Below are 27889 nucleotides of genomic sequence, written 5' to 3'. Positions count from 1 at the left end.
AATGTTCTTGCTTGGAAAAAAACAAACAAATAACTGTTGTTAATTTTATTTTTAATTATTTTATGCTTTTTCTTTTTTCTTTTCAGACTGCTTTCCAGGATTGCTTAAAAGATCTAACTGGTCCATGTGAAACTGAAGTACAATAAATGGAATTGATCACATGACAAAGTGTAGCAAGGGGATGAGCTCTTCACATGGAGCATCATAACATGCTATTACATGGAGCACTGTGACATGTTTCTCCTTTTGTCACGACGTCACATGACATCATGAAGGAAATTAACGTCACATGGAGAATAGTCACATGGATCTCCTTATCAAGGGACATTTCATGGAGCATGGCCACTTGGACCTCCATATAAAGGGACATCGTGTAGAGCATGGTCATGTGGACCTCCACAGAAAGGGAATCGACATCACCTCGAGCATGCTCGCTAAATCTCCAAATAAAAGAACAAAACATGATATCAAAGTCATACATTTCAATATGGAAGTGCATAAGATGTCATCACGTGAAGCATGGAAAGACAGACTTCCTAACATGCCATCACATGAAGAAAAGTCATGAGGATTGATTTATAGCTGTGCTGGAATTCATCATGATCATACAGGTACAGCTGAGATGTGCTGCTCGGCATCACATGACATCATGAAAATGCTGACTGTCATATATGGAGTTGTCACATGAAGTACAATCATGTGAACTTACATATAACGAAACATAAAATGACGTACTTTACATGAATGTTCAAATAATGAAACATGCATAATTATCTTTACATCCACAGCTATAAAAGTTTATTTTTCTGTGGCTGCTTGCTCCAAGTACAACAGTTTCCAAGAATGCGTCAGATTTCCATATGGCAAAGGGCGAGTACAACAGTTTCGTAAGGAGTCAACCAGCAGCATATTCCCAGACTCGCTCCGTATTGAAGGTTATCCACTGACATTAACAAATGGCACTTTAAATAAGTATAAATGCTACTTCAACTACCCATAATTAAAATGATGTCAATCTACAGAAGCAGGACCATAACAGGAAGTGTTGTTTTTTTTCCCCCTCAATTTGTTCTGTTTTACCTTCCACCCTAAAGCTCGCTAATAACCACATTTCCTTCAAACACTTGTGTAAGCACGGAACCTCAGAAGAAAGACTATTCAACGTCATCTCACTTGACTTGCCTTAAATGTTCACATCCATGTAAAGAGCAAAACATGCACGATATATCTGACTAATGTTTGACTCGTTCACGCACAACACCAGTTTCCATTCACTTGAAGGTGAAAGCAGGAGGTTGAAGAAGCCACCCTCCTCCTGCTGCTCCGTCGGGCCGCACATCCTGCCCCCCTTGGTTTCATTGGCGGTAGTCGCCTGCGGCAGGGGGTTGTATGGGCAGGGGGAGGGGGTGAGAGTTGATGATTGGAATGTTTAGGAATTTGAAAGGATGAGGGATGTGTGACTTTGCTGGAGTTGTGACCTAACCGAGCGTAGTGATGTTTGATCGGCCACCAGGTGGAGCGACAATCCGATGACCGGTGCGACGAGGCAAGTTGTCATCCACTTGAGCACCTGGGGTGGGGTTGGTAATGATGGTGTTGGAAGTGGGGGAGGGAAAAAGGGGAGGAAAGGGGATGGGTGGAGGTCCGGTTGGGTTTGAGGAAGTTGGGTTTACAAAGTCGGGATCGGAGGGTTGGGAATTGGGCATCTGTCTTGGGTGATACAAAGAGAAACATGAGGATTGATTAACTTGCAACAGGAAGCTCAGTTTAGCCATACGCACAGAGAAAATGGAAGTTTCTCTTTTCTGCAACAAAAGTTTTTTGATTATTATTTCTTTCCATTACGGCATCACCTTCCAGCATTTCATCAATTGGAAATGCACTGTTAGCAGAAAAAAACAGCATTAACTCTATTTTGACCACAAGAAGTTCAGCAGAACATTGTTTAGCAAACTTTTCTGCATTGGTCCAGTGACTGCTATTTCTCACCTAAACACAATAAGCTTAAACCGCTTAAGTTTACATCCATTGCAGCATCTAATTTTGTAATTTTCAGATAATTTTGTTTGAAGTTCACATAGCTTCAGTTTGTTTGAAGATATGTCACTTGAGTCCTTTAAAAGATAAGGCATCCTTGAGCTGAAAATCTTGAAGTTCGGATGATCTTTCCTTCGGTCCAGTACCATTGGTCAATACATGAACAAAACAAGAAGACGTCATGCAGAGCACGATGCTTGCAAAATCCACCCCTCTCCAAAATAAAAAGTTGCCATGGATACATCAAATTGTCCATTTCACTAAGATTAAAATTTACGATCTTTCAATCAATTAAAATTCATCTGGATTAAAATTGATTATTTTTTCAGATGAAAACTGATGATATTGGAAGTTTGACCTTGAGTTGACCTTTGGCCTTTTGACCTCAAAAATAGTTGGTTTCCCAATTTAGTGACTCGATGTGCAAATGGTGTTCAATTTTCAAGTCAATCAGATGAAGAGTGACAATTTTAGACATTTCACTTCAAGATGACCTTTGACCTCAAAGTCAATACGCTTCTTCCTTATGACCAACTCTACCATCTGGTGAAGTTTTGTGAAGATCGGATTGAATTCGGTGAATATAGCAGTTTAATTATTAAATCTCTTATTCTCGCTATGACTCTACCCACATACAGTCGTTGCCAAAAATATTGGCACCCTTGCACTTTTTTCAAATAATGCACCATTTCTTACAGGAAATTGTTGAAATATATATATATACAGACTTGGCATTTAATATGGAATATTTTTTTTTTCTTGACTTGGGTTTACTTTCTGAACTCAGTTTATCAATCTGGTGAGTTTCTTTTATGCTTCGGTGATTTCTTTGTTTAAAGAACCATGTCACTGAATGTCTTTCGCAGCAAGAAGTCAACAACAGGATAATATCACAGGTGGCGTGACAAAATGTAAGGGCAGGTACATTTGACGATTGGCTTCACAATCGGGTATATAAGGGTTGTTGCGTTCTGTATTAGTGGAAAACAACTGCTGCACGTCTACAAAAGTTATTGCCGCTTCCTCTGGAGATGATCCGTCAACTCGACAATGCTGTTTGTCATGGAGAGGTGGCTCTACGAAATTCCGGTATGAAACAGCGTGCTATTGCTTGGCAGTATGGCATCACTCAAGGTCAGGTGTCAAAGATCCTGAAACGAAATGCTCAGAGGGGTGTCCCTATTCCAATACCGAGGACAGGACGTCCCCGCAGAATCACAAGGAGAGATGATCGCCAGCTACACCAGTTAGTCTGCAATGGCCGTACCAAGTCAGCTAATCGGCTTAGGGCTGAGTGGCAGCAACTGACAAATGTGCCTGTATCCAGAAGGCTAGTTAACCAACGACTGGTTCAAGCAGGCTATCGTGCCAGGCGTCCCCTGAGAAAGCCACGCCTGACCAGACAACACAGCCATTGCCAATTGCAGTGGGCCAGAGAGCACCGTCAATGGCAGCCAGGACACTGGAATCACGTGACCTTCAGTGACGAGTCTAGATTTCTGGTCTATCGTCAAGATGGCCACGTCCGAGTGCGCAGACAAGTGCATGAAGCCTACAACGAAGAATGTATAGTGCCAAGAGTCCAAGCTGGAGGTGGTGGGGTGACCGTTTGGGCTGCTTTTCATGCAGGGGGCAAAACTGACCTGGTTGTTCTGAATGGAAACCTGAACCAGTTCAAGTACAAGGCCATTCTGGAAGAAACATTGCTTCCATTTGCTCGTGCAGCCTTTCGAGGAAACTTTGTCTTCAAAGATGACAATGCACGGCCTCATCGTGCTCGCATGATCCAACACTTTCTTGTTGACCATGGTGTCGAGCATATGGAGTGGCCTGCCATGTCCCCGGATATGAATCCGATAGAGAACTTGTGGGCAGAATTAACGCATCAAATCGACAACTTGGTCCAGCAGCCTACCTCTGGGCGTGAATTGCAGCAGGTTATTGTCACTGCATGGCAAGCGATTCCTGTCCAAACCTTGGCAAATCTCGTGAACAGCATGCCTCGACATGTACGTGTTCTCCTGAATGCTCGTGGGGGTTACATGAAGTACTGAACTGTAATTTTACTGTCCATAATCCCAGTCATAATTTAACTTATGTTTTTGTTGAAATTTTTTTTGGCTCATGTGTAAAATAAAGAGATACTTCTGGGAAACGTACAGAAGTTTAACACAGTACTGTCCGTGAATTAAGTTCGATATCAGTTCACATCACTTTCAAGGATCAATTTATTTGCTTCGAAATGTCAAATGTGGTTTTTATTTCTTTTAAAGGTCACATTAACAAAATCTAGAATAATTTCAACATAATTCCAATGAACTTTTGGTTCTAAGTCATCTTGAAAAGTAAGTTCACCCCCACAAAAAAATATTCCATATTAAATGCCAAGTCTGTATATAAGTGAAATGTCAGTTTGTTTGTTTGTTTGTTTGTGAACCTACTCCTCTGAGCTACCAAGGTTATTCTGCATGAAACGTTAGAGAATAACATCTTTTACCACCCTGCACCAAAATAGGGGGTTTTAAAACAGTTATTTTCTCACAGTTCATAACTTAAAACCATCCGATCCACCACCTGTTGCCATGATCTCCGAGGGTCGATCCACATATAGAAATCTTAATAAAAAGCCCAATTTATATCGGATTTCAACACGGATATCGATAGAATTAGTTTGATGGTGAGCTCCGATCATCAAATATGTTGTCATATGTGAGAAACAACTCTTAATTAAGTTATTTTTAGAGAAACTTACTTCAACTTATTTTTAGAGAAAATTGTGAGTTATTTGAAAAAAGTGCAAGGGTGCCAATATTTTTGGTCACGACTGTACATACCCAAATGAACATGATTCTTGTGTATCCTCAGGATTATAGATACACCCCTGCTAACAGTGTTGGTCCAAAGATGATGTGCTAAATCATGCCGTCTGACAATAATAAGGATGCGAGGGATACACAAGATCCTCAATCTCACGACTTACCAGACAGGCTGAAGCCCGATTGATGCAGATTGCGTACGGGTGCAGCCTGTGATTGCTTGGCGGGTGATGTGCGAGCCGAAGGGGTGGGAGTTGGAGTAGCCGATTTGGGGGTCACAGTGAGCTCGTACACTGGACCATCGTACATCCCTCGGGGCACACCCTGGATCTCTGCCAGCTGAACACCGATATCAAGAAACTTTTATGCAGTTAAGACCAGTATATTATTAATTATAATGTCAAACGTTTTTGAGTTCCATCTGCTTATTACTCATAGAGTTTGCGTTGAGATTTACCTGCGCTACACAAAGAAGGTTGAAAATAGTCACCTAACTTGTACCTGAAGATTCAACGGAATACTAGACTGAAGGATAATGTCTCTGTGAAGGTCTACATTTGCATCCAAGACAAGCGATGGATTTTGTCAACTAAAAGTTGACATGAGTATGTTTACTGCCATGGAAACGAGATGTGGCCAACAGCCACACCTTACTTCCCATTGTGGTAAGCATACTGATCATCCTTTCGTTAATAAAACTTTTTGTTGATCTTGCATTTCAAAACTCTAGATTTCTCTTGTAGTGTTTAATGTGGTTGTTCATAACCACATAGCAAGCTTGGAACTTTGAAAAACAATCCTTCACTGAATCATAAGGAATAGGGTCCAGTCAAATGTAGTGGGAGAGGTTATACTCTCATGTTGAAATATAGAAAGGCCATACATTTATGCTGTACATTTCGGAAAACCATACCAAGATAGGCCTGGATTTGAAGTCCTATTATGGATCAATACTTACGTCCAACGTTCGTGCCCCTACCTTAGTCCGTGCCTTGATGCGCTTGTAAACAAAGTCGGGAAAGGCCTTGCGTGCGATAAAACGACCACTGCCCTGAGTAACATTTGGCCTTCCATCCTCGAGCACGATCTTGCCTTGGCTGATGACAATCAGTGGGGCACTGCGGCATTCCATACCTTCAAAAATGTTGTATTCTGCTGCCTGTGGGTGGCATCCATCACTTGAGTAATTAAAAAATGATGAAGCTTGACGTTACATTGAATAAGAGTAGAAACTTAAGCATAGTGATAGGTTTTGTGTTCTTCGAGCTTTGAATCAGGCGGTTTTTGTTATGAAGCGAAGATTCGATCTAACGGCTCGATTCACCCCAGCTTTGCAGTGTGCAATGCAGCACCTGATTATATACAGTCACGTGAAAAAGTAAGTACACCACATGTAAAGTTTTGACTTTTTCAACATATTTCAACATACAGCTATTTGATCTTCATTTCAACAATATTGATAGATAAAGGTGATATAATTTAACAAATATCATGAAACATTTACATTTTGTAGTCCATTGTATAATTCAAATAAACGTAAATGCAAATTTCGCATGTGGAAAAAGTAAGTACACCCCTACATTTATCACTACTTCAAATACCTAAAATTAGAATCAGGTGTACCAGCTCAGGTGCAAATGATTAGAACATCGTTAGAGAGGATCTTGGAGGAACTTGTCTTATTTAAACCTCAGACATTTAGTTTGGTTTGCTCTTTGTTGTTGAAGTGTGCGGCGTCACCATGCCTAGATCAAAAGAGCTCTCTGAGGCCTTCAGAAAGAAGGTTATAGATGCCTACGAGTCTGGGAAGAGATTTAAAAAGATCTCCAAACAATTTGAAATCAATCATTCGACTGTCCGGAAGATCATCTACAAGTGGAGAAGATTCCAAACAACTGCCAACTTGTTCAGGCCAGGCCGCCCCAGCAAGTTCAGCCCGAGAGCAGACCGCAAGATGCTGAAATAAGTCTCTAAGGACCCCAGAATGTCATCACGGGACCTACAGGGAGCTCTTGCCACTGTTGATGTCAAAGTGCACGAGTGTACCATTAGAAAGAGGCTGCACAAATTTGATCTACATGGGAGGTGTGCCAGGAGGAAACCTTTGCTGTCCAGAAAGAACATCAGGGCAAGATTAAAGTTTGCCAATGAACACCTAGGCAAAGACCAGCACTTCTGGGACAATGTGCTCTGGACAGATGAGTCAAAGGTAGAGCTATTTGGCCACAGTACCAGAAGACATGTTTGGCGAAAACCAAAGACAGCATTTGACCACAAAAACCTGATACCAACTGTAAAGCATGGTGCTGGAAATATTATGGTTTGGGGCAGCTTTGCTACATCAGGGCCTGGGCAGCTCACCATCATAGAATCCACTATGAATTCTTCATTGTACCAGAGGGTGCTTGAGGATAATGTGAGGCCATCTGTCGGAAAGTTGAAGCTCAACCGAAGGTCGACCTTGCAACATGACAATGTCCCTAAACATACCAGTAAATCCACCAAGGAATGGCTGAAAAGAAAGAAATGGAGGGTTCTGGAATGGCCAAGTCAAAGCCCGGATCTAAATCCCATTGAGATGTTGTGGGGGGATTTGAAACGAGCTGTGCATGCAAGAAACCCCTCAAACATCGCACAGCTGAAAGAATTCTGCATGGAGGAGTGTGCAAAAATTTCTCCCTGTCGATGTCAGAGACTGGTAGACAGTTATAAGAAATGCCTACTTGAGGTTGTTTCTGCCAAAGGGGGCAATACCACCTATTCGAGCCAGGGGTGTACTTACTTTTTCCACATGCGAAATTTGCATTTATGTTTATTTAAATTATACAATGGATTTCAAAATGTAAATGTTTCATGATATTTGTTATATTATATCACCTTTATCTATCAATATTGTTGAAATGAAGATCAAATAGCTGTATGTTGAAATATGTTGAAAAAGTCAAAACTTTACATGGTGTGTACTTACTTTTTCACGTGACTGTATATATCGGTGAAGAACAAGTTTGTTTTTGTTGGTTGTTTTTAAAAACAAAATCTCAGCTTTGTACAAGTCTGTATTCTTAAGTTATCATGTTGACAGAACAACTCAAGTGACCAACTATTTATTTTTTATTTTTTTATTTTAAACTTTTCTGTAGAGAAGTCTCATGAATGTCCTTACCACATTGTGTGTCTTAGCAGAGATTGTCTTGACCACATCAGGATCCCATATGAGTAGGTCTGCATCTGATCCCACGGCGATGCGTCCCTTGCGTGGGTACAGGTTGAAGATTTTTGCTGCATTGGTGCTCGTCACAGCTACAAACTGGTTCTCATCCATTTTTCCTGTAGCCTGCAAAGACGTACATACAATATAGGTATTTCCCTGGTTTGCAATTATTTAGGGGACCTCCCTCGAAAGTGAGAAAAATGTAGAACGAGGTGATTATAAGATAGCTCATTTGGTTTCATTTTCGGAACATCCTTTCCTTCTAGCTGCCTCGTGTCTTATGTTATATACGGTATGTGGTGCCAGTCCCCAATTTGGGGTTGACTTGTTCAGTTCAATGCCCTCAAGGCAACTTGCGAAGGGCACCACGAGGCTAGATATCAAAAAACTTAGCATGAAAGGCCTTATCTTAACCATCCTCCAAACAACCGAGTTTTTAAAAACAATGCTGGAAAGATTAAGAGTTTTAATAATTATTTTTGTGTTCTTATCATCATTATTATTGATCAACCTCAACCAATCACATGACTTGAATGACCGTACTTTTTGGCGTATAAGTCGATACTTTTCCCCCCGGAAGTCCAGGACTCAACTTGTACTCAGAATTGACTTTTTCTATGGTTTAAGACATTGAATTGCAAAAATGGAAAAAATTGTAAAGTGATATTTTCTGAAATAAGTTGTATAATTGTTAATTTAAAAAAAAAACTACAGCAAGTTTCCACTTAACATTTTGGTTGCGCTCCTAGAAAGTGAAACATAAAGCAAAATTACGTTGAACAGACAAGATATTCCCATTGATGTGTTACAATTGGGGAGATACGTTCCCAGGGCACATTTTCGGTCACCAAACATAACTTCAACCTCACTTAACTCCATATTAGAGACAGTTATTATATACTAGCAGGGCCTCTTAGTCGATGCCCAGCTGGTTGAGCTTTTCCTGGCGGTGGTTTCAGGACGTGTTGGACATTGGAAAGCTTTGGAGTTATTGGCCTCACAGTGGTTACCTTTTGCCTGATGCTGGCAGCAGCACTGCCTGACCCCACATTCCCAATATACACTTCATAGCGGCCTTTGGGGTGGCCTCAAAAAGGACGTCAAGGCCAATGTGTGGTCGCTTAAAACCTTGCCCAGATACTGAATATCTATACCCAAAATTTGGGGCCTTGTGGTGCTATGGTTCGGCCATGAAAGAACAACGAAAAATGCATAAACACTTGAAATATGTATGTTGAGATTGAAAACAAATCAATAAAGAACACAAATAGACAATTGAACAGTTACAGGGGTACTTAACAAAATGTAGTACCAGATTACTTGTCGGGTGGGGGAGATGCGGATGTGGAGTGATGGGATACAGAGAGGGAGAGGCAGGCCTCCATGTCTAGGACAGACTGCCTAAATAATTTGTGGATTGGGAAGATAAAGGGGGGGTAAGCTCGGAGCGACGCTAAGCTGTCCTCGTCCTGATCGGGCTTCCTGGTGAGTCGCGCGGTGAATCTGGAATCGAGAAATGTCCGTTTGAACTATCAAACGGACCATGCGGCGAATCCGGAGTGGAGAAATCATCACCGAGGGGCAGCGAGTTTCTACATTCAGAGTACCGCGGAAGTACGAATACTATATTTGTACGAATAACAATCTTATGTTTTTAAAACCAAGAAGGCTAATCATGAATGCAAAGCTATGTGGACAAACAATGAGTGCTTGTATTGTATTGCAATGTGTCAGGTATTATTACTGGGACACCTGCTCTCGATGGGAGTGTCAGGAAGGGTCCTGTTGTTATCCTCTCTGGGGTATATAGATTACAGTAGATCTAGGCCTGGGTCCGTTAGTCTGGGGGGACGCGATAAGCACATAATGGTCCACGAAAGGTGGGTTTCCTCCCTTTCAGTTTCGTGTTAAACAGCAGCAGCGACTGTTTAAAAAGGTAATTAATCATACGTGTTTGGGGTTTGTAGTAGTTTTACTTCTGGTCAGGTTTCCCCCTACAAAATGGCACGATAAGATACTTATACACGTTAACACGGCGTATGTTCAACGAGAAAACCCCCTTGGTGAGTGAAGATATTATTCGTATTAATATTGTTTTGTAATGGCATGAATATTATGCTATTGTATTCAGTGTTGTTATTACATTGTTCGGACTAACAGGTTTGCTATCTACCGTAGTTGATTTTGCTTCGTCTTATACTCCAAATTATGTATCTATGAATGAAAGAAAGAAAAATGGGAAAATTATCCAACTCGACATTCTCCGCATCGACTTATACACCGAAAAATACGGTATTTAATTATATATTTTAATTATTTAACCAATTTATTTTTTTTTTTTCTTGCGTAGTGAACTCTGGGACACCCTGTACATAGATGGAGTTGCAAAGATAACGTACCACAGCCTTGTCCCAAATTATACTCATACGCTCCTCAATGCCATTTGTTCCTTCAGGAATAAGCATGAAATTGTCCTTCCCCAAGGCCTTCTGGGCCGTGCTGAAGGTGCAGTGTGCACTGCCAGTAACTTGCAAGTCTCCGCTGCAAAAGAAAACACCATCCACAGTCACCTTAAGGCACATTGTTCAGTATTTTAAGTCACGTTTACAATTGAAGGGAAACTTAAACTTAATTTTCAAAAACCCCAAATTGCTACATCTGGTAATTGTAAAGATTTTTCATTTCACATCATTTTTATGAAACGATGCACCATTTAGCAGCAAATGTAACTTAATTTTTGTGGAGGCACCTTTGTCTTTACCTTTGTCAGTCAATGATTACCAGTGAAATGTATGCGGTTTCACAGCTGGTTGTAGAAAAAATATGGCTGCCTCAACAGAAATTGCTGGACAGTTCAGGAAGCTGTATTTGCCACTCAAAGGTGCTGGTTTGCACCTAAGCATGTCATCATCATCATCATGAGTAGCCCCAGACATCCTCATGGGAATCTCACACCCCAAGGAAGCCACCTACTCCGACCGGTTTCCCCCAGACATTGAGTAAAGATGAAATGTTAAATAGTTGTCTTTGTTGTAGGAGATGCGAGCAAGTTGTGAATAAGTGGTGTACAATGTCAAGTTCAAGGTAACAAAGTGGGCAGAATGGTTCCCGGGTTGGGGCAAGTTTGTGTTGATAGGTTTTAAGTACGGCGTGTTAACCGGAACAAGGTTTGGAAAATGTTACTATGGAGGAGGTTTAGGTAGGGTTTGTTCAGATGGATGGATCAAGGTGTTTGGTTCATTGAATATTTTATTGTTGTGCCGTTGTTACAAAGCAATGGTGCTGATGTGATTATGAATATTTTTCCGAGCTGCTGTGCTTAAAGGTGGAGGTGGCATGTTTGACAAGAAGTTGTTACAGGAAGTTGCTGGTGAGATCTTTTTGTGTCTGAGAGTGGGTGGGTGATTGGACAAGCGGTGACAATCGGTGTTCTCTTTTTGACAAGTGTGTTCCTCTGATATCAAGGTGCTGTTGGAAAGAAAGTATTTTTCTTTTGGAGTGAAGATGATCTATGTCCGTGAGTTTGGTGCAGCCTGTGATGATGCAGATTGGTACAGCCTCAAAAAATTGTGTACGGATTCAGATGAAATTTGGTGGACATGTTTGGTGCGTGATAAGGAAGATTTACTCAAATTTAGGTGAAGGTCTGGATCGGGATACTAGAATTTTAAAGCTATTCTTTACCATTGAGACTTTGGGCCAACGACGATATGGAGCACAATATCTCAAAGGCTTATGGATGACTTCTGCAGAAACTTTGTGGACAGGTTGGGAGTGTGACAAGGACCTGATCCGAATTTATATACAGCAATTGTATACACCATTGATTGTTGGCATTTTAAAATGCACTGTTGTTGTTGGCATTGTATATACCATTGATTGATAGGGCCAAAAACAGTACACAGCACAATATCTCACAACGATGTGGACACATTATGACAAAACTTGGTGGATGAGTTGGGTACGTGACAAGAACAAACTGATTAGATTTTGGTTATGGTCCAGATGCAGATCCGGCCTATCAGTGGATACAAAACGTAAATTGTTCAGCCTGGAGGACGGAGCCTGGTGTTGGCTTAGCGGTTCAGGTGCCGGCCTGGGATCCTAGGATCCTGGGTTGGAATCCCGGTCGATCGCTGAATTAATGCCAGGGGGGTTTACTCAGCCTGTCATCCTTCCGAGGTCGGCAAATTGAGTACCAATTCACTGGTAATTCCCTGTGTGTCGCAAGAGGCGACTAACAGGGTTGCGGCAGGAAGAGCATCCGGCCATAAAACATTGCTTCAAAAAGGGGACCAAGGTGCCAGAAAAGGCCAACCCTGCTCCACGGGGAAAAAATGGCCTCTAAAGGTGGTTCCTGGCAGACGGATGCACCCTACCAAGTGTCTTTCTAGTTTTAAGTTTTAACACATTTGTTTTGGATATGGTGGGTGTCTAACTCAGATATGATGGGCTGTTTCTGATTGAGGACCTCTTGCTACTTACCATGCAAGCAGTGCGTTGAGGTAGTCAGGGGTGGTAGGATCTGGGCTGAGTGGTGGTGAGGTGACGAAGGCTGCTGCTTTAGCCCAGTTTTTGCTCCAGTAGTGGGATCCATCGGTACCCAAGCTTGCTGTAATCGGTTCTCCGAACACGACAGAACCTGCGGGTGAGGGAACAATGACGGAAAACTAACTTAGCCTTCTTAAGGAAATGATGACAAGATGTCGGGTTGATCTACGATCTGTCATCCACATGATCTGCCTCTGAACTGGACGACTAAATGAAGGAATCTCTCTCATTAAGTACTCGTTATCCCCACACTTTTAGATAAAACGGGGGGATGTCGTTCCTGGTAGAACTTTTTGCCATCTTTCAACTTTGCTTTCGGTGTTAAGTGTAAAAAGTGTACGGATTTGCAATTGCGCGCCATCGACGTCCACATAGTTTGCATTGTATTTAAGTCCATTTGCGCTTGTACAAGAAGAGTGTGGAAATAGATTATGAAAAATACTTTGAGAATAATGGAGCAAAGAAAGGATAGAGTTATGTCGGAGTCGGGGATAAGAATTGGAGGTTAGAATGAGATAGGTGTCAAAGATGAGGGAAGATGAGGAGTTGGGAGAGGTTGCGAGGGTCTGCCATTTGAGTGTACCGAAAATGTAGATGAACTCTTTACTTATATGTCCTTGGAGTATAAATAATTACCACCTTGTGTTTCAACTTTTTCTTATTAAACTGCTTAGAGCCTTTTTAATATATTGTCAGGCGAAAGCTAGCTCTGCCAGTGCGAAAGGGATGGCAGAGAGTATTGGAATTTCTGTGTGTCATGCCCATGTACATAAGTTCTCAGAGAACTCCTCAGCATCGACGAGTCTGGCATTTCACTCAGGCTGACTGGCACGGTCTTCAAGCAGCCACCAATCATCTGGACTGGTCTCCCATCTCTACTGCCTCTGACATCAACTCTTCCTGGGGATCCTTCCAAAGCAAACTGCTCTCTCTCTCATGCACATATGTATCCCATCTCGTCTTCAGTTGTCATACCCTTCCTCCCATCCATGGTACACTGAAGCTTGTGGTGAGGCAGTTGCCATGAAACAACTTGCCTTCACCTCATGGAAGGCAAATACAACTGAAGGTAATTTCAGTTCCTTTCACAAAGCTCGGAACAAGTGTGTGTCTACACTCAGGAGAGCCAGGAAACAATATCTCTCTACTCTCAAGACTGAACTCTCAAACCTGTCTCACTCCTCCAAATCCTGGTGGCGTCTGGTCAAATCTGTTTCTGGTGTTTGTTCCCCTTCCCTCCCCACCCTTACTTCAAATGGCTACACAGCTGACACCGCACATGAAAAAGCCGAAACTCTGTGTTTGCCTCAACATCTTGTGTCCCTAACCCGTCTCTCCCTGTACACACCTCACCCAGTCGAACCCAGCTGCTCCTGGACTATGTGTCCTTCTCTCCTGACAAGGTGGAGAAGTTTTTGTCAAACCTCGACTCTGATTCTGCAACTGGACCAGACTGCATCAGCTCACGGGTCCTAAAATCCTGCTCTTCCGCTCTATCTCACCCTCTCCCTGTTCTCTTCACCCTCTCTTTTGCTCAACGTCATCTGCCATCTGTTTGGAAATCAGCCAACATTACCGCTTAACACAAAAAAGGTGCAAAAACAGATCCTTACAACTACAGACCAATCAGCCTGCTCCCAATAATCAGCAAAGTCATGGAATCCATCATTGCTTCGGATATCAAATCCTTCCTCTTCTCAAATGGCTTGATCTCTGATCATCAATTTGGATTCAGAACAGGTCATTCTACTCTGGACATGCTGCTTCTGCTGTCTCAACAATGGATGGAGATCCTCAATGCCAAAGAGGAAATCAGAGCTGTCTCCATTGACATATCACATGCCTTCGATACAGTCTGGCACCCCGCTCTGCTCACCAAACTCTCCTCCTATGCCATAGGACCAATGGTATCCATGGATATCTCCACGCATGGCTTGCGGACTTCTTCTCTGGTCGTAGTCAACGTGTGGCCCTGAATGGATTTCTCTCATCTCCCCTTCCTGTTCAGGCTGGAGTTCCCCAAGGCAGTGTTCTGGGCCCTGTGCTTTTTCTGGTCTTCATCAATGATCTCACCGACTCTCTGGAAAATTCTCTCTATCTCTTTGCTGTTGACTCCACTCTCTGCTGCTCCATACCTCATCCCTCAGATCGGCAGTCTGCAGCCTCCTCACTCTCTGCAGACCTGGACAAAATCAGACTGGTCAAACAAGTGGAACATGTCTTTCAATCCTGACAAATCTCACACTCTCACTATCGAAAGTCGAAAAGACCGACTGGACAACCCTCCCATCTACTTTCTCAACAATCCTCTCCAAAAAGTTCTGTCACTCAAGCTTTTGGGTCTCACTATCTGCCATGATCTTTCCTGGGAAAACCACATTTCCAAGCTGGCCTCCAAAGCCAGTCGCCGACTGGGCATCCTCCGTCGTGCGAAGTCCTTCCTTGGCACACCTAAGCTCCTCACCATATGCAAGGCTTTCATCGGCAGCTCAATGGAATACTGCTCTCCCCTCTGGGCCGGTGCTCCTGCCTCACACCTAGCTCAGCTTCACGCTGTTGAAACCAAAGCTTTCAGAATCATTGGAATCTCCCACGATGAAGCTGATTCTCAGGGCCTTTCACTCACTCACTACAGGCCTCCAAAGATAACCCCTGTCCCGAGATCCTCAGGTTGGTGGTCTTTCTGTCCTCTACCGACTCCTCTCCAGCCTAGCTTCCCCAGCTCTGTCTCTGCCTGTGATCTGTCCCCCAAATGTTCCTACAGGTCGCACAAGATCTGCCAGCGACCCTCTTATGGTTAAAATGCCAAAATCAAGACTCTCTATTCACCTTCAATCTTTCATTCCTCTTTTCTCCCACCTCTGGAACAAACTCCCTCACTCTCTTCAATCCCACTCCTCCCTCCAGGTCTTTAAAACAGCTGTTCACCACCATCCCTTATCTTCCCCCATCCAAAACCTTGATCTTTTCTACCCCTGTTAATTCCCCCCAGATCCTCTTTTTTTCATGCCAGATCCACCTTTCCCAAACCCTCTCCCTCCCACAGATCTCTTGATGTCCCTGTTCTCAAATGTTGTACTTGTGTGCTTCCCTCTCTCCCCATCTTGTCTCCCACTCCCTTTATCATATGTTTTATGTGTCAGTTTGCCTTTTTGTAATTAATGTTAGAGCTTACACGAGTGTCGATCTTATATCCAAAAAAAAAAAGGTGTGTGTGCGCGCACGCATGCATGCATGCACGTGTGTTGGTTTCCTTCTCCATATGTGGGTTTCAGAAGGTGAGTCAAACCTGAATAGAAAGACCACTGAAGGAAAATGGACAAAGTGGCCTTGTTGGGCAGCTGGTCTTTCTGTACAAATTTGTAGCCACCATCTTGGCCGCCATTTTTCTGCAGTACAGTGACGATATTAAATTACAAATACCCAAATGTATACAGTAAGCAAACCTGCCTTGGTGACCTTAATTTACTGTTTTCATTATTTTCTAAAGTGAGTAATTCATACCTCATTTGGTTACATTTGAATTTTGTTGTTGTCAGACTGAAAATCGAGTCAAATTTGAAGATCGGAAACTCAATCCAAATCAGAGCAGACGATTGTGATGAATGAAGTACAGAATTGATGAACGATAAAACGTAAATGCACTGAGTGAAACATGGAGCACGGAAGTATCATCTACGGCTCGTAATGGAGCTGCCACTCGCACGTCTCACACACGTGGACATACAGAGGAGACACGACGACACAGGCCTATTAAACAAGAAAAACACAGCCAATGGGTTTTGGGGATGTGACCTCATGTCCCGAGATCCTCGGGGTACCAGCGACGTCACAGCAATGGCGTCGCATGCTAGACAAGGTACTACCATGATCTAGAGGAAGGAGAGTTTTTGGAATGTTCAGCCCTGAGACATCCAATATGGTGTTTTCTGGATTGCCTAGGGATGGATGTAAACCTTATGGGGTCACCTTCATATTCATGTGACTCAAAATTTGATCTTATTGTGAGTTCCTTTTATAATGTTCTGCAACGGCTGTAATATTGTTTTAAGTCTTTATGAAAATGCTTAAAACCCACAATTCCTAGCAAAAAGTGTACGCGAGAGATGAGGACTGTGCTATCTATCCCTGATTTCCTATCTCCGGTAATGAAATCCGACGATATTGAACTGGAATCGGTTCGAGCAAATCACCTTTTTTCCGAGCCTGTGCGATGATGTCGGCAGCACTTTTGCTCATAACCTTGGTGATGTAAAGAGGACAATTGGTCTGGTTGGCGATGGTGATAGCTCGGTTTATCGCTTCTGCCTCCACCTAGCAGTCAAGAGATAAATAGAAAAGGTAGCTGGGGACATTCTATGCAATTACAATATGCAACAGTACTTTTACCTCAACAAGCACGACAGTATAGTCAATTGGATGAAAACATGTTTCTACTTGTTCAAGTGTGGATTGCATGCTAAGGTGGGCTGCCCCATGCTAAGGCATGGCTAAGGTGGTGGGCTAAGGTGGGCATAGATTGCCCCATGAGTAGAAAATTTTCAGGGCAGAAATTATCAAATCTTGCGACAGTGGGGACCCCTTGGTCTATGATTCTTCTTTGTTCGTGTACAGCACAAGGCCGCAGGTTAGCATCATTGGCCGAGGGTGCAGCTGTTCTGCTGATACAGCATTCTCTGCTGGTTATGGCAGGAATTTGGAATTTGGCCAAGGTGCCGGTGGTGGCTCACCTACTCTTCTGGAAGGACACCTTGCGATCATCAACATTGACCGACGAATGCCGGCAAACCAGACGACCATTCACCGTCCATCTGAGGGACGGTGCACTGAAACACCGAGAGGACAGTTGATAGCTGGGTCGGGAGTCAAACCCTGGTTAGATAGCTTCGAGGCGAGTGTGTGTACCTGTAGGCCATCCTTCCAGCCCTGTCCAGGATTGATTCTTAACCAGCCACGGAAACACACGACTTCTTGTCGGCATCCTAAATTATTTGAGGTATGGATGTGCACCGCCAATTCAAGTACTATATACTCCTTTTTCATCAACCACTTGCTTAGGTATACATTTAATTATTCAATAAGTACATCTTCTAGTATTACATTTAATTATCTGAAAATGAAATTCAACTGATATTTCATATTCCAAGAATTCAAGTATTTTCACATATCTGTCTATCCCAAATCGCACGATTCATACCTCTTCCGGTCTACTGAGGACATGACCTTCTGGGCCGGTGATTCCCATCTCCAAAATCCTTTTTTGTTCCTGAAAAGATCACAAAATAACTGCGATAGAATCCATTTTATACAGGGTATTACACAACTGCCGCCATCTTACTAAAAGTCATCATCTCTTGGAGTGAGATTCCAGTTGGAATCGGAGCACGGTGACCGCCAATTAGCTTGACGTGGTGATTTGGAATATGTCAGTTGATTGGACGTTTCATCAAGTTTTCTCTCCCAGAATAAATATCTTACTTATAAAGAGGATCTCAAAATGATCTATTCTATCAATCCTCTCGAGCCTGGTACACAGAATCCTTTGGGGAGGCGGATGTAGTGAGTCGGATTGCTTTCTCAGCAATGGAAGATAATGCGACTAGGTATAACGTACATTCATTCCATAAGGTTTCTAACAGGTACGTTCATGCTGATCCAAAAAACAGCATCGTACATATCTCAAGGCCAAAATATCCAACTACCTCCTTCCTCCAAGCTATAGTGGTGTCTGGTTAAGTCTGTCTCTGGTGCATGCTCCATCTCCATTCTCTTCCTCACTTTGAATGGCTGTACTGTCGACTCTGCCCAATATAAGGAAGAATGTCTAAACTCTGTATTTGCCTCCAGATTGTGTGCACCAAACACATTTCGTTCAGTCCCCATGTTACCCTCGACATACCCAGTGTGTTCTGGAGTCTGTGTCCTCACCCGAGAAGGTAAGGAAATTTCTGTACAGCCTTGACCCTACTTTGGCCACATTATCGGATGGCATCATTGCTCATGTAATCAAATCCTGTTCTACTGCTCTTGTTTCACCTCTATCTGCCCTATTCAGTTTGCCTTTATCCTTTGACCACCTCCTCTCTGCAGGTAAGTCGGCAAGCATCACTCCTGTCCTCAAGACCGGAACAAAAGCAGGCGCTATCAATTTATATAGGCCAGAGAGTTTGCTTCCAATTACAAGCAAAGTCATGGAATCTATCATTGCTGCTGATCTCAGGTCTTTCCTGTTTTGAAACTGTGATCTCCAACTATCAGATTGGATTCCGTCCCCGTTACTCAATTCTCGACAGGCTCATACTCCCCTCTCAGCAATGGTTGGAGGCCATCATTCTCAAATAAGAGATTAGGACTGTCTTCTATCTGTATATATCTTCGGTATTAAACACAGTCTGGAATCCTGCTTTACTTGCCAAGCTCTCCACCTGTGGCAGAGAAGGCTGCCTCAATTCTTGGATTTCTGATTTCCTCCACTCATGCAATCGATGTATTGCCATCATTGGAAGCCTCTCCTCCCCTCTCCCAGTGGAGGCTGGAGTTCACCAAGGCCTTGTTTTTGGGCCTAGTCTTGTTCACCATCTATATAAATGACCTCTCTGTTGCTTTGGAAAACCGTGTCTCTATAAAGTATCATTCTGCTAAGTAGACAACAGCTGCTTCTCTCTCTCTGCTGACCTGGATTTGATTATACTCCAGCTTGAAAAATGGATCATGTCCTTAATTCCGGGAAAATCTCACATTTTCATCCTATCGCTCCCAAAATATTATCAAACGAACCAACCTCTCTATTTCCTTGGTTATCCACTGGTAAAGGTTCAGTGACTTAAACTTCCAGCCTCACCATGAGCCATCAGCTTTACTGGGCTGACCACACAGGCCTCTAAAGCCTACCACAGACTTGGCATCTTCTGTCGATCTCAGTCTTTCCTTGGAAATTCAGACCTACTTACAGTCTACAAGGCCTCTGTCCATAGCTCAATGGAGTACTGCTCTCCGCTATGGGCTGGCACCCTTCCTTCACACGTGTCTCTCATGGATTCTGTGGATTCTAGAGCTCTCAAAATTATTTCAATCTCTCGTCATGTGGCCGAAGCTCAAGGTTTGTTGCTTTCACATCACATGTCTCTCTGTTTATTACTGCCTATTCTCCATTATTCCTCCTTCTCTCTCAGTCTCCCAACCCTCCCTATTGACACAAGGATAGACCCGTTATTGCAGTTACCACCTCCTGGGTTAAGCTAACAAACTCCAAGGTGTATACACATCTGCACTCTTTTATTCCTCACTTCTCCTGTGCATGGACCCACTTTCCAGAGGCTGCTCTGTCTTCCCTCCAAGGCTTGCAACAACTGTTGTCATCTCCACTTCTATCCCATGATCTTTATTATCCCCATTAGCCAATGGAATGTGGTGAAATATGCTGTAATGTCTCGAGCTGAGTGAAGAGACAATCCACGTGAAGGGACGACCTTGAGGGAGCTTATATAAACTGTGTCCATTCGGTGCGTGATCATGTGGCATACAGTATCCCCAGCGCTGTAGACTGCTGAGATTAACAAGTGTGTTTGCTTGCTTGCTGCAAGAAACTAGAAAGAGATGTATGGTTTGATTGCCTTCTTTATGGAACTAATAATCTGCATTCTTGTGTTGTACGAATGGGTAGAGAAATAGTTCAATAAAGCCTCATTTCTTGTGAGAGTTCTGAGTTTGATTCCACAACAATCTTTATTATCCCCATTAGCCTTTCCTAACCCAAACATTTTATGTTTCCCCTTCCTCCTCCCGCTCCTCTTATCCTGTTGATTTGTCCCCGTGATATTTGTCCCACTGTCAGTTCTACCTTGCTCTTCTATGAGCCTCACTCCTTTAAATAAATAATAAAACTTGCAGAAAGATTAAGGATTCAGGCCTGCAGCACAAGGCCAGAGTAGTTTCTTGACGTAGTTCATCCATTTGACCATAGTCTATCTTCCACCGCTGCCTATTAAGTTTATAATGTGAAATCCAAAGATGCTCTTCGCCTTCGCCTTTCATGTTGATTCCATCTTCTTTGCTGTCGTGACAGAGATCACTTGTCGTACAGGGCAGTGTATTCGGATCAAACCATTTTGTTTGTATAAATGACACCTTTTTCGTCCATATTTTCTTTGTTTGTATAAATTTTTCATCTCTCGCACACTAATTATTGACCTTTCGATCTTCTTTTTTAAATCTCATCCTTTCTGGCATTCTACGCCTTTCCCCCCATTGGCTCCTTCGTTGCTTTAACACACACCTTCCAGTACTAATTCAGTCTTTGTCAAGTTTCTCAAGTCTAAGCATTCTCAATTTCCACTGCATTTTCCTCCCACTTCTCCCCTCACTTCCCCACATGGAATAACTTTCTAACATCCACTCAATCCCATTGTTCGTCCTGAGATCCAAAGTATAGATGACCATAACTTATATTTATACTCAGAATGATTTTATGACTAACTAAACTTGTCTATGAATCCTACATTTATGTATTTTCTTACACTCCATTGCCCTTTCTTACAAGCATCCATAAACACACAACTATCGGGGATGCCTCTTCGTGGTGGTTGTACCCCCCCAACGCAAGTCCGGGGCAAAATCTTCCCCATTCTTCCCTGCTGCCTGGATTCATCAGGTCGGTGTGGTCATGGTCAGAGTGACTATTGGTTCCCATGGACCGGCCCTTTCCCTCTTGTCTCTTTTGTATCTCTCTCTTTCTCCAACTCTGTCGTGGCCCTAACTTTGTGAGGGTGAGGTACACCATCCTGGATCTGGGGGATCTCTGGGCCGCTCCTGCGAGATCGATCGGCTGTATCCGCGATGCGGGCTTGTTCGAGAGAACTGTCCACTGCTATGCAACAACAACAACAAGCACCCATAAACAACAACTTGCTTTACATTGGCATTGACATCCACAATTGAATGTCGGGAAATACTTGCGTATAACCCACCAGTGATTGACCCCAATGACCAGAACCAGTCATTGACGCGGCATAATCTCACCTCAGCAATAATGTCTCCATTTTCAGCATGAACTTGAGCGATGGCGCCATTTTCACGGAGAAAGGTGAATATTTCATAGAGCTGAAAATGCATAACCATACTCATAAGTCAGGGCAACTCTAGCAGAAACTTAACCGACACCATCACTTGATCAACCTGGCTAGACACCGACAAAATACATTCAGGTTTTTTGTTGAATTTATACCCTCGCCAGAGGAGAGGGTATTGCATTTGGGTCCATTTGTCTGTTTGTCCGCACATAATAAATATGATTTTCTCGGCAACCGTTGGTCCGATTGACAGGAAATTTTCACCACAGGTGCAACTACACCTGTATAATTTTTTAATGATAATTATGACGTCATAGGTCACGTGGTATGGGCGCCATCTTGAAAAAACCGAAAAATTTTGCACCTCTATCATCTCAGAAAGAGCCGCGTAGAAAAATTGAGACATGGCTCATTGAAAAGAACGCTCCATGGGGAATAAAATATGTTAATAATGATGTCATAGGTGCCTCCATTATGACGTTATAATTCGACAAGTACAAAACTTCATCCGATTAAGATTAAATTTATTGAGCGTCATCTCGGGATAAATTGGTGGAGAAAAAAAAAATGATGACGTCATCGGTCACGTGATTCGGCCGCCATATTTGTTTTTAACACAAAAGCCTTAAAAACCACTGAAAACATCCTGGCGAGGGTCTGCAATCTCTGATTGCTCTTTCTTGTTTATTTTGTGAGATTTTTGGGGGATTTTGTTTTTAGCCGCATTTTTCAAAAACAGAAAGTGAGACGGATCTCCCATCATTTTGACGGATTTTCTGCTTAGCGCGCACTGGCTGACGCGTATTCCGTGTTATTGATGTTAGTGTTCCACGCACCTTTATTCCTGGCTAGATCCATCATCTGATTTCTGTTTCTAGCAGGTTCTGAATTATATCAGAATGTAATTCTAATCTAGGGTAATCCGTCCAAGATTCAGAATCTAATTTGTTGCTAGAATTGGTAAAGGAATTGTTTACTAGAGAATCCAGGTTCCAATAAGTTTTCTATACTCGTTGACATTCAACAAGGCTCAAGGCCAGAAATTGGTTAAGGTTGGTATTTACCTACCCATGGCCAACTTCTCCCATGGCCAACTGTATGTGGCATTATCTCGAGCAAAGGCTGTTACTGCGGAAGTTCCGTGGATATTAATGGTCCGAGTACTGATGCTCGAGATACACAACTTACACCCAGTCCCAGTGAGACATCTTTCCACTCACTCACTCACACAGCCTGTGCTTTTTAAAATTTCACACTGGGTCATTCCTGGTGGAACTGTATGCCATCTTTTAAATTTGCTTTAGGTGAGAAGTGTGGGGATTTGCCATGGAATATTTAGTTTTTGTTGTGATGAGATCAATATTAATGTCGACGCGTCCTTTAAATATGAAATTGTTGATGTGATTGGTGTGCAGAATTCAATGCTGACATTGTTTTTATTGTTGGTGTGCTACAGGAATTCTGCTGGGAGAACAATGTTTTTGGCAAACTTGTGCTGTTGTGGACCGCCATCGTTTCTGATGTGGTGACTCCTCTTGCACTCGATAAAGCAACATACAGGTGTCGATGGGAACAACACAGGTTTATCCAGGTGAAAGCAAACTCTTTGTCGTGTTTGTCCTTGGATCCTATTTATTGTCATGGCATATGCTGACATTGCAAACCGGTTTTGTTCCTGCTCACCATTTTGTCGCCTACTCGCCTATTTTTGACCGGTTTTGTTCCTGCTCACCATTTTGTCGCCTACTCGCCTATTTTTGACTGGTTTTGTTCCTGCTCACCTATTTTGTCACCTACTCGCCTATTTTTGACCGGTTTTGTTCCTGCTCACATATTTTGTCGCCTACTCGCCTATTCGTGACCGGTTTTGTTCCTGCTCACCATTTTGTCGCTTACTCGCCTATTTTTGACCGGTTTTGTTGCTGCTCGCCTATTTTGTCACCTACTCGCCTATTTTTGACCGGTTTTGTTGCTGCTCGCCTATTTTGTCGCCTACTCGCCTATTTTTGACCGGTTTTCTTCCTGCTCGCCTATTTTGTCGCCTACTCGCCTATTTTTGACCGGGTTTGTTCCTGCTCGCCTATGTTGTCGCCTACTCGCCTATTTTTGACCGGGTTTGTTCCTGCTCGCCTATTTTGTCGCCTACTCGCCTATTTTTGACCGGTTTTGCTCCTGCTCACATATTTTGTCGCCTACTGCCTATTCGTGACCGGTTTTTGTTCCTGCTCACCATTTTGTCGCTTACTCGCCTATTTTTGACCGGTTTTGTTCCTGCTCGCCTATTTTGTCGCCTACTCGCCTATTTTTGACCTGGTTTGTTCCTGCTCACCTATTTTGTCGCCTACTCGCCTATTTTTGACCGGTTTTGTTCCTGCTCGCCTATTTTGTCGTCCTGCCTCATCCTATTTCGTCGCCTACTCGCCTATTTTTGACCGGTTTTGTTCCTGCTCGCCTATTTTGTCGCCTACTCATCTATTCGTGACCGGTTTTGTTCCTGCTCACCTATTTTGTCATCCTGCCTCGTCGTATTTCGTCACCTACTCGCCTATTTTTGACCGGTTTTGTTGCTGCTCACCTGTTTTGTTGACCTGCCGCATCATATTTCATTGCCTGCTTGCCTGTTCGTGATTGCCTCGTCATACTCGTGTTTCTGTTCGTGGAATGCTCCGTGGGCGAATACCAGAGATAAGGCCTCACCCGTTTTTTAGTTTTCTTTCCCATCTTTGCTTGAGTCTGATGGGAAGCACCTTTAGATTCTATTCCTCTTGTATTCAATTATTTATCTATTGTGATTCCGTGTCCCTCTTTCCCCCATCAACCCACCATCATCCTCCACCGTCCGGTTCTATTTTCCCCTGCTGTTTGTGGTTGGGGATAAACTCAGTTAACATCAGATGCAAGGATCTCGCGTGCTTTTTTGCGATCGCACTCACGCGTGAAGCCGCCATTATTCAAATACAGTCTAAAGGAGTAAAAGTCAGTTCAGTCCATCGTTTTTCGCCCAAAGTTTTTCTTGTGGTTGACCTTCCTCATGTGAATATAATTTTGCATGGCAAGTTTGGGGCATACACACATATGCAGTTTAAGCTTCCTGGCAAGATGGTACGGCACCATTTTTGAAGAATTATTGGAAGAACAGAACATTGTCAACAATTGGTAGAAGATGGACATTGACGATGACAAGATGAAGATGAAGATGACATAACATCACCTGACACATCACATCATGATGACGTGACATCACCTGACATCAGATGATGATGACAAGATGAAGATGGACAAAGAACATTTGTAGAAGATGTCAACCATTTTAGAATTGCCTAACATCACACGCATCTGGCAAGATGGTACAAGATCACTTCTGCGACTCACTGGGACTGACACAATCTGTCAATTTCCCGACCCGGATCTCAGTCAACGGAGCATCTTCTCTTCTGGATTTGGTTATGACAAACTTCCCTGAAAATGTCTGCTGCTCTTCTTCTGCTCCAATCGGCTCATCTGATCATGTGCTTGTCAAAGTGGACATCTCTCTGACCATTCTCAGAGAGCCTCCTCAGCGTCGACGAGTCTGGCATTTCACTCAGGCCAACTGGCACGGTCTTCAAGCAGCCATCAATCATCTGGACTGGTCTCCCATCTCTACCGCCTCTGACATCAACTCATCCTGGGAATTCTTTCGAAGTAAATTGCTCTCTCTCATGCACAGATTTATACCATCTCGTCTTCAGTTGTCATACCCTTCCTCCCATCCATGGTACACTGAATCTTGTGGTGAGGCTGTTGCCCTGAAACAACTTGCTTTCGTCTCCTGGAAAGCAAATCCAACGGAAGGAAATCTCATTTCCTTTCACAAAGCCTGAAACAAGTGTGTGTCCACCCTCAGGAGAGCCAGGAAACAATATCTCACCATTCTCAAGACCGAACTCTCTTATCTGTCTCCCTCTTCCAAATCCTGGTGGCGTCTGGTCAAATCTGTTTCTGGTGTTTGTTCCCCCTCCATCCCCTCCCTCACCTCAAACGGCTTAACGGCTGACTCCGCACGTGAAAAAGCTGAATGCCTCAACTCTGTGTTTGCCTCTAAATCTTGTGTCCCAAACCCATCCCTCTCTGTACCCACCGTACCCAGTCGTACCCAGCTGCTCCTGGACTCTGTGTCCTTTCCTCCTGACAAGGTGGAAAAGTTTCTGTCAACCCTCGACTCTGATTCTGCAACTGGTCCTGACGGCATCAGCCCACGGGTCCTAAAATCATGTTCTTCTGCTCTTTCACTCCCTCTTTCTGTTCTCTTCACCCTCTCTTTTGCTCAAGGTCATCTGCCATCTGCTTGGAAATCAGCCAACATCACCGCTTTGCACAAAAAAGGTGCAAAAACAGATCCCAGCAACTACAGACCAATCAGCCTTCTCCCAATTATCAGCAAAGTCACGGAATCCATCATTGCTTCAGATATTAAATCTTTCCTCTTATTCAATGGCTTGATCTCTGATCATCAATTTGGTTTCAGACCTGGTCACTCTACTCTGGACATGCTGCTTCTGCTTTCTCAACAATGGATGGAGGTCCTCAACGCCAAACAGGAAATTAGAGCTGTCTCCCTTGACATTTCACGTGCCTTCGATACGGTCTGGCACCCTGCTCTGCTCACCAAACTCTCCTCCTTTGGTATCCATGGAAATCTCCACGCATGGCTGGCGGACTTCCTCTCTGGTCGTAGTCAACGTGTGGCCCTGAATGGGTTTCTCTCATCTCCTCTTCCTGTTCAGGCTGGAGTTCCCCAAGGTAGTGTTCTGGGCCCTGTGCTTTTTCTGGTCTTCATCAATGATCTCTCTGACTCTCTTGAAAATCCTCTCTATCTCTTTGCTGACGACTCTACTCTCTGTCGCTCCATTCCTCATCCCTCAGATCGGCAGTCTGCAGCCTCCTCACTCTCTGCAGACCTGGACAAAATCACAGACCTGGACAAAATCACAGACTGGTCAAACAAGTGGAACATGTCTTTCAATCCTGACAAATCTCACACTCTTACAATGTCTCTCCGAAAGGACCGACTGGACAACCCTCCCATCTACTTTCTCAACAATCCTCTCCAAGAAGTTCTGTCGCTCAAGCTTTTGGGTCTCACCATCTGCCATGATCTTTCTTGGGAAAACCACATTTCCAAGCTGGCCTCCAAAGCCAGTCGCCGACTGGGCATCCTCCGTCGTGTGAAGTCCTTCCTTGGCACACCTGAGCTCCTCACCACATACAAGGCTTTCATCCGCAGCTCAATGGAATACTGTTCCCCCCTCTGGGCTGGTGCTCCTGCCTCACACCTTGCTCGGCTTCACGCTGTTGAGGCCAAAGCTTTCAGAATCATTGGAATCTCCTGCGATGTAGTCAACACCGAGGGCCTTTCACTCACTCACCGCAGGCAGGTTGGTGGTCTTTCTGTCTTCTACCGACTCCTCTCCGGCCTTGCTCCCCCAGCTCTCTCTGTGCTCTGTCCCCCCAATATTCCTTCAGGTCGCACAAGATCTGCCTGCAACCCTCTTATGGTTAAACTGCCAAAGTCTAGGCTCTCTGCTCACCTTCACTCTTTCATTCCCCTTTTCTCCCGCCTCTGGAACAAACTCCCCCACTCCCTTCAATCCCACTCCTCCCTCCAGGTCTTTAAAACAGCTGTTCACCACCATCTCTTATCTTCCCCCATCGAAAACCTTGATCTTTTCTACCCCCGGTAATTCACCCCAGAGTCCTTGCAGTGTTCATATGTTTTATTCCTCTCCCACCTCCCCCCAAGTCCTCCCGATGTCCCTGCTCTCAAATGTTGTGTTTGTGTCCTTCCCCCTCTTCCCCCTCTCTCCCCATCTTGTCTGCCGCTCCCCTTGTTTTTTGTGTTTTGTGTGTCGGTTTGTCTTTTTGTGTGATTAATGTTAGCTCTTTCACGAGCCTCGATCTTGTATACAAAAAAAAAAAAAAAAAAAAAAAAAAAATCTGCTCTGTGAAGTCTTCAGATGGGATTACCTGAGTGTCGTTCATTTGAAAGATGTCCTTGTATGCCATGTAAATGAGAAAACTGTTCACTCCTGGATGGGAAGAGAATATACAGAATAATGATCAGCTTTCTGTCACGTGACTGCATTGTCTTCCTGTCGAGGAAATAAGCATAATTAAGGATGTGTGTAATAACGATTCTGTGATCTGGCCTCAAATTGTATTTCATT

At 43.5% G+C, this 27889-nt stretch overlaps 2 protein-coding genes across 6 annotated transcripts in view; one reads left to right on the top strand and one right to left on the bottom strand.

Annotated features, from left to right (window-relative positions):
* The window catches only part of EVC (EvC ciliary complex subunit 1), a 71224-nt gene extending 70188 nt beyond the window's left edge, over positions 1–1036 (top strand). For all 5 annotated transcript variants that reach the window (XR_010983258.2, XM_068106853.2, XM_068106855.2 and 2 more), the window contains one exon: positions 87–1036. Coding sequence is in view for 4 of the 5 variants with exons in the window: in XM_068106853.2 (XP_067962954.2) it covers positions 87–146 (60 nt within the window). In the remaining variant the exon portion in view is untranslated. The remainder of the gene's footprint in view (positions 1–86) is intronic.
* Positions 559–27889, bottom strand: part of LOC137421121 (dihydropyrimidinase-related protein 2) — a 51426-nt gene continuing 24095 nt past the window's right edge. Inside the window, exons 5-15 of the mRNA XM_068106857.2 lie at positions 27690–27751; positions 21634–21714; positions 17813–17881; positions 16809–16929; positions 12550–12706; positions 10464–10605; positions 8017–8187; positions 5833–6012; positions 5018–5192; positions 1484–1570; positions 559–1372 (exon numbers count right to left, since the gene is read on the bottom strand). Of these exons, the coding sequence (XP_067962958.1) occupies positions 1356–1372; positions 1484–1570; positions 5018–5192; positions 5833–6012; positions 8017–8187; positions 10464–10605; positions 12550–12706; positions 16809–16929; positions 17813–17881; positions 21634–21714; positions 27690–27751 (1262 nt within the window). The 3' untranslated portion in view covers positions 559–1355. The remainder of the gene's footprint in view (positions 1373–1483; positions 1571–5017; positions 5193–5832; positions 6013–8016; positions 8188–10463; positions 10606–12549; positions 12707–16808; positions 16930–17812; positions 17882–21633; positions 21715–27689; positions 27752–27889) is intronic.

Source organism: Myxine glutinosa, chromosome 2 (genome assembly GCF_964187855.1).
Source record: "Myxine glutinosa chromosome 2, kmMyxGlut1.1, whole genome shotgun sequence".
NCBI lineage: Eukaryota > Metazoa > Chordata > Myxini > Myxiniformes > Myxinidae > Myxine > Myxine glutinosa.
This window is presented reverse-complemented; position numbering and strand designations above follow the sequence as displayed.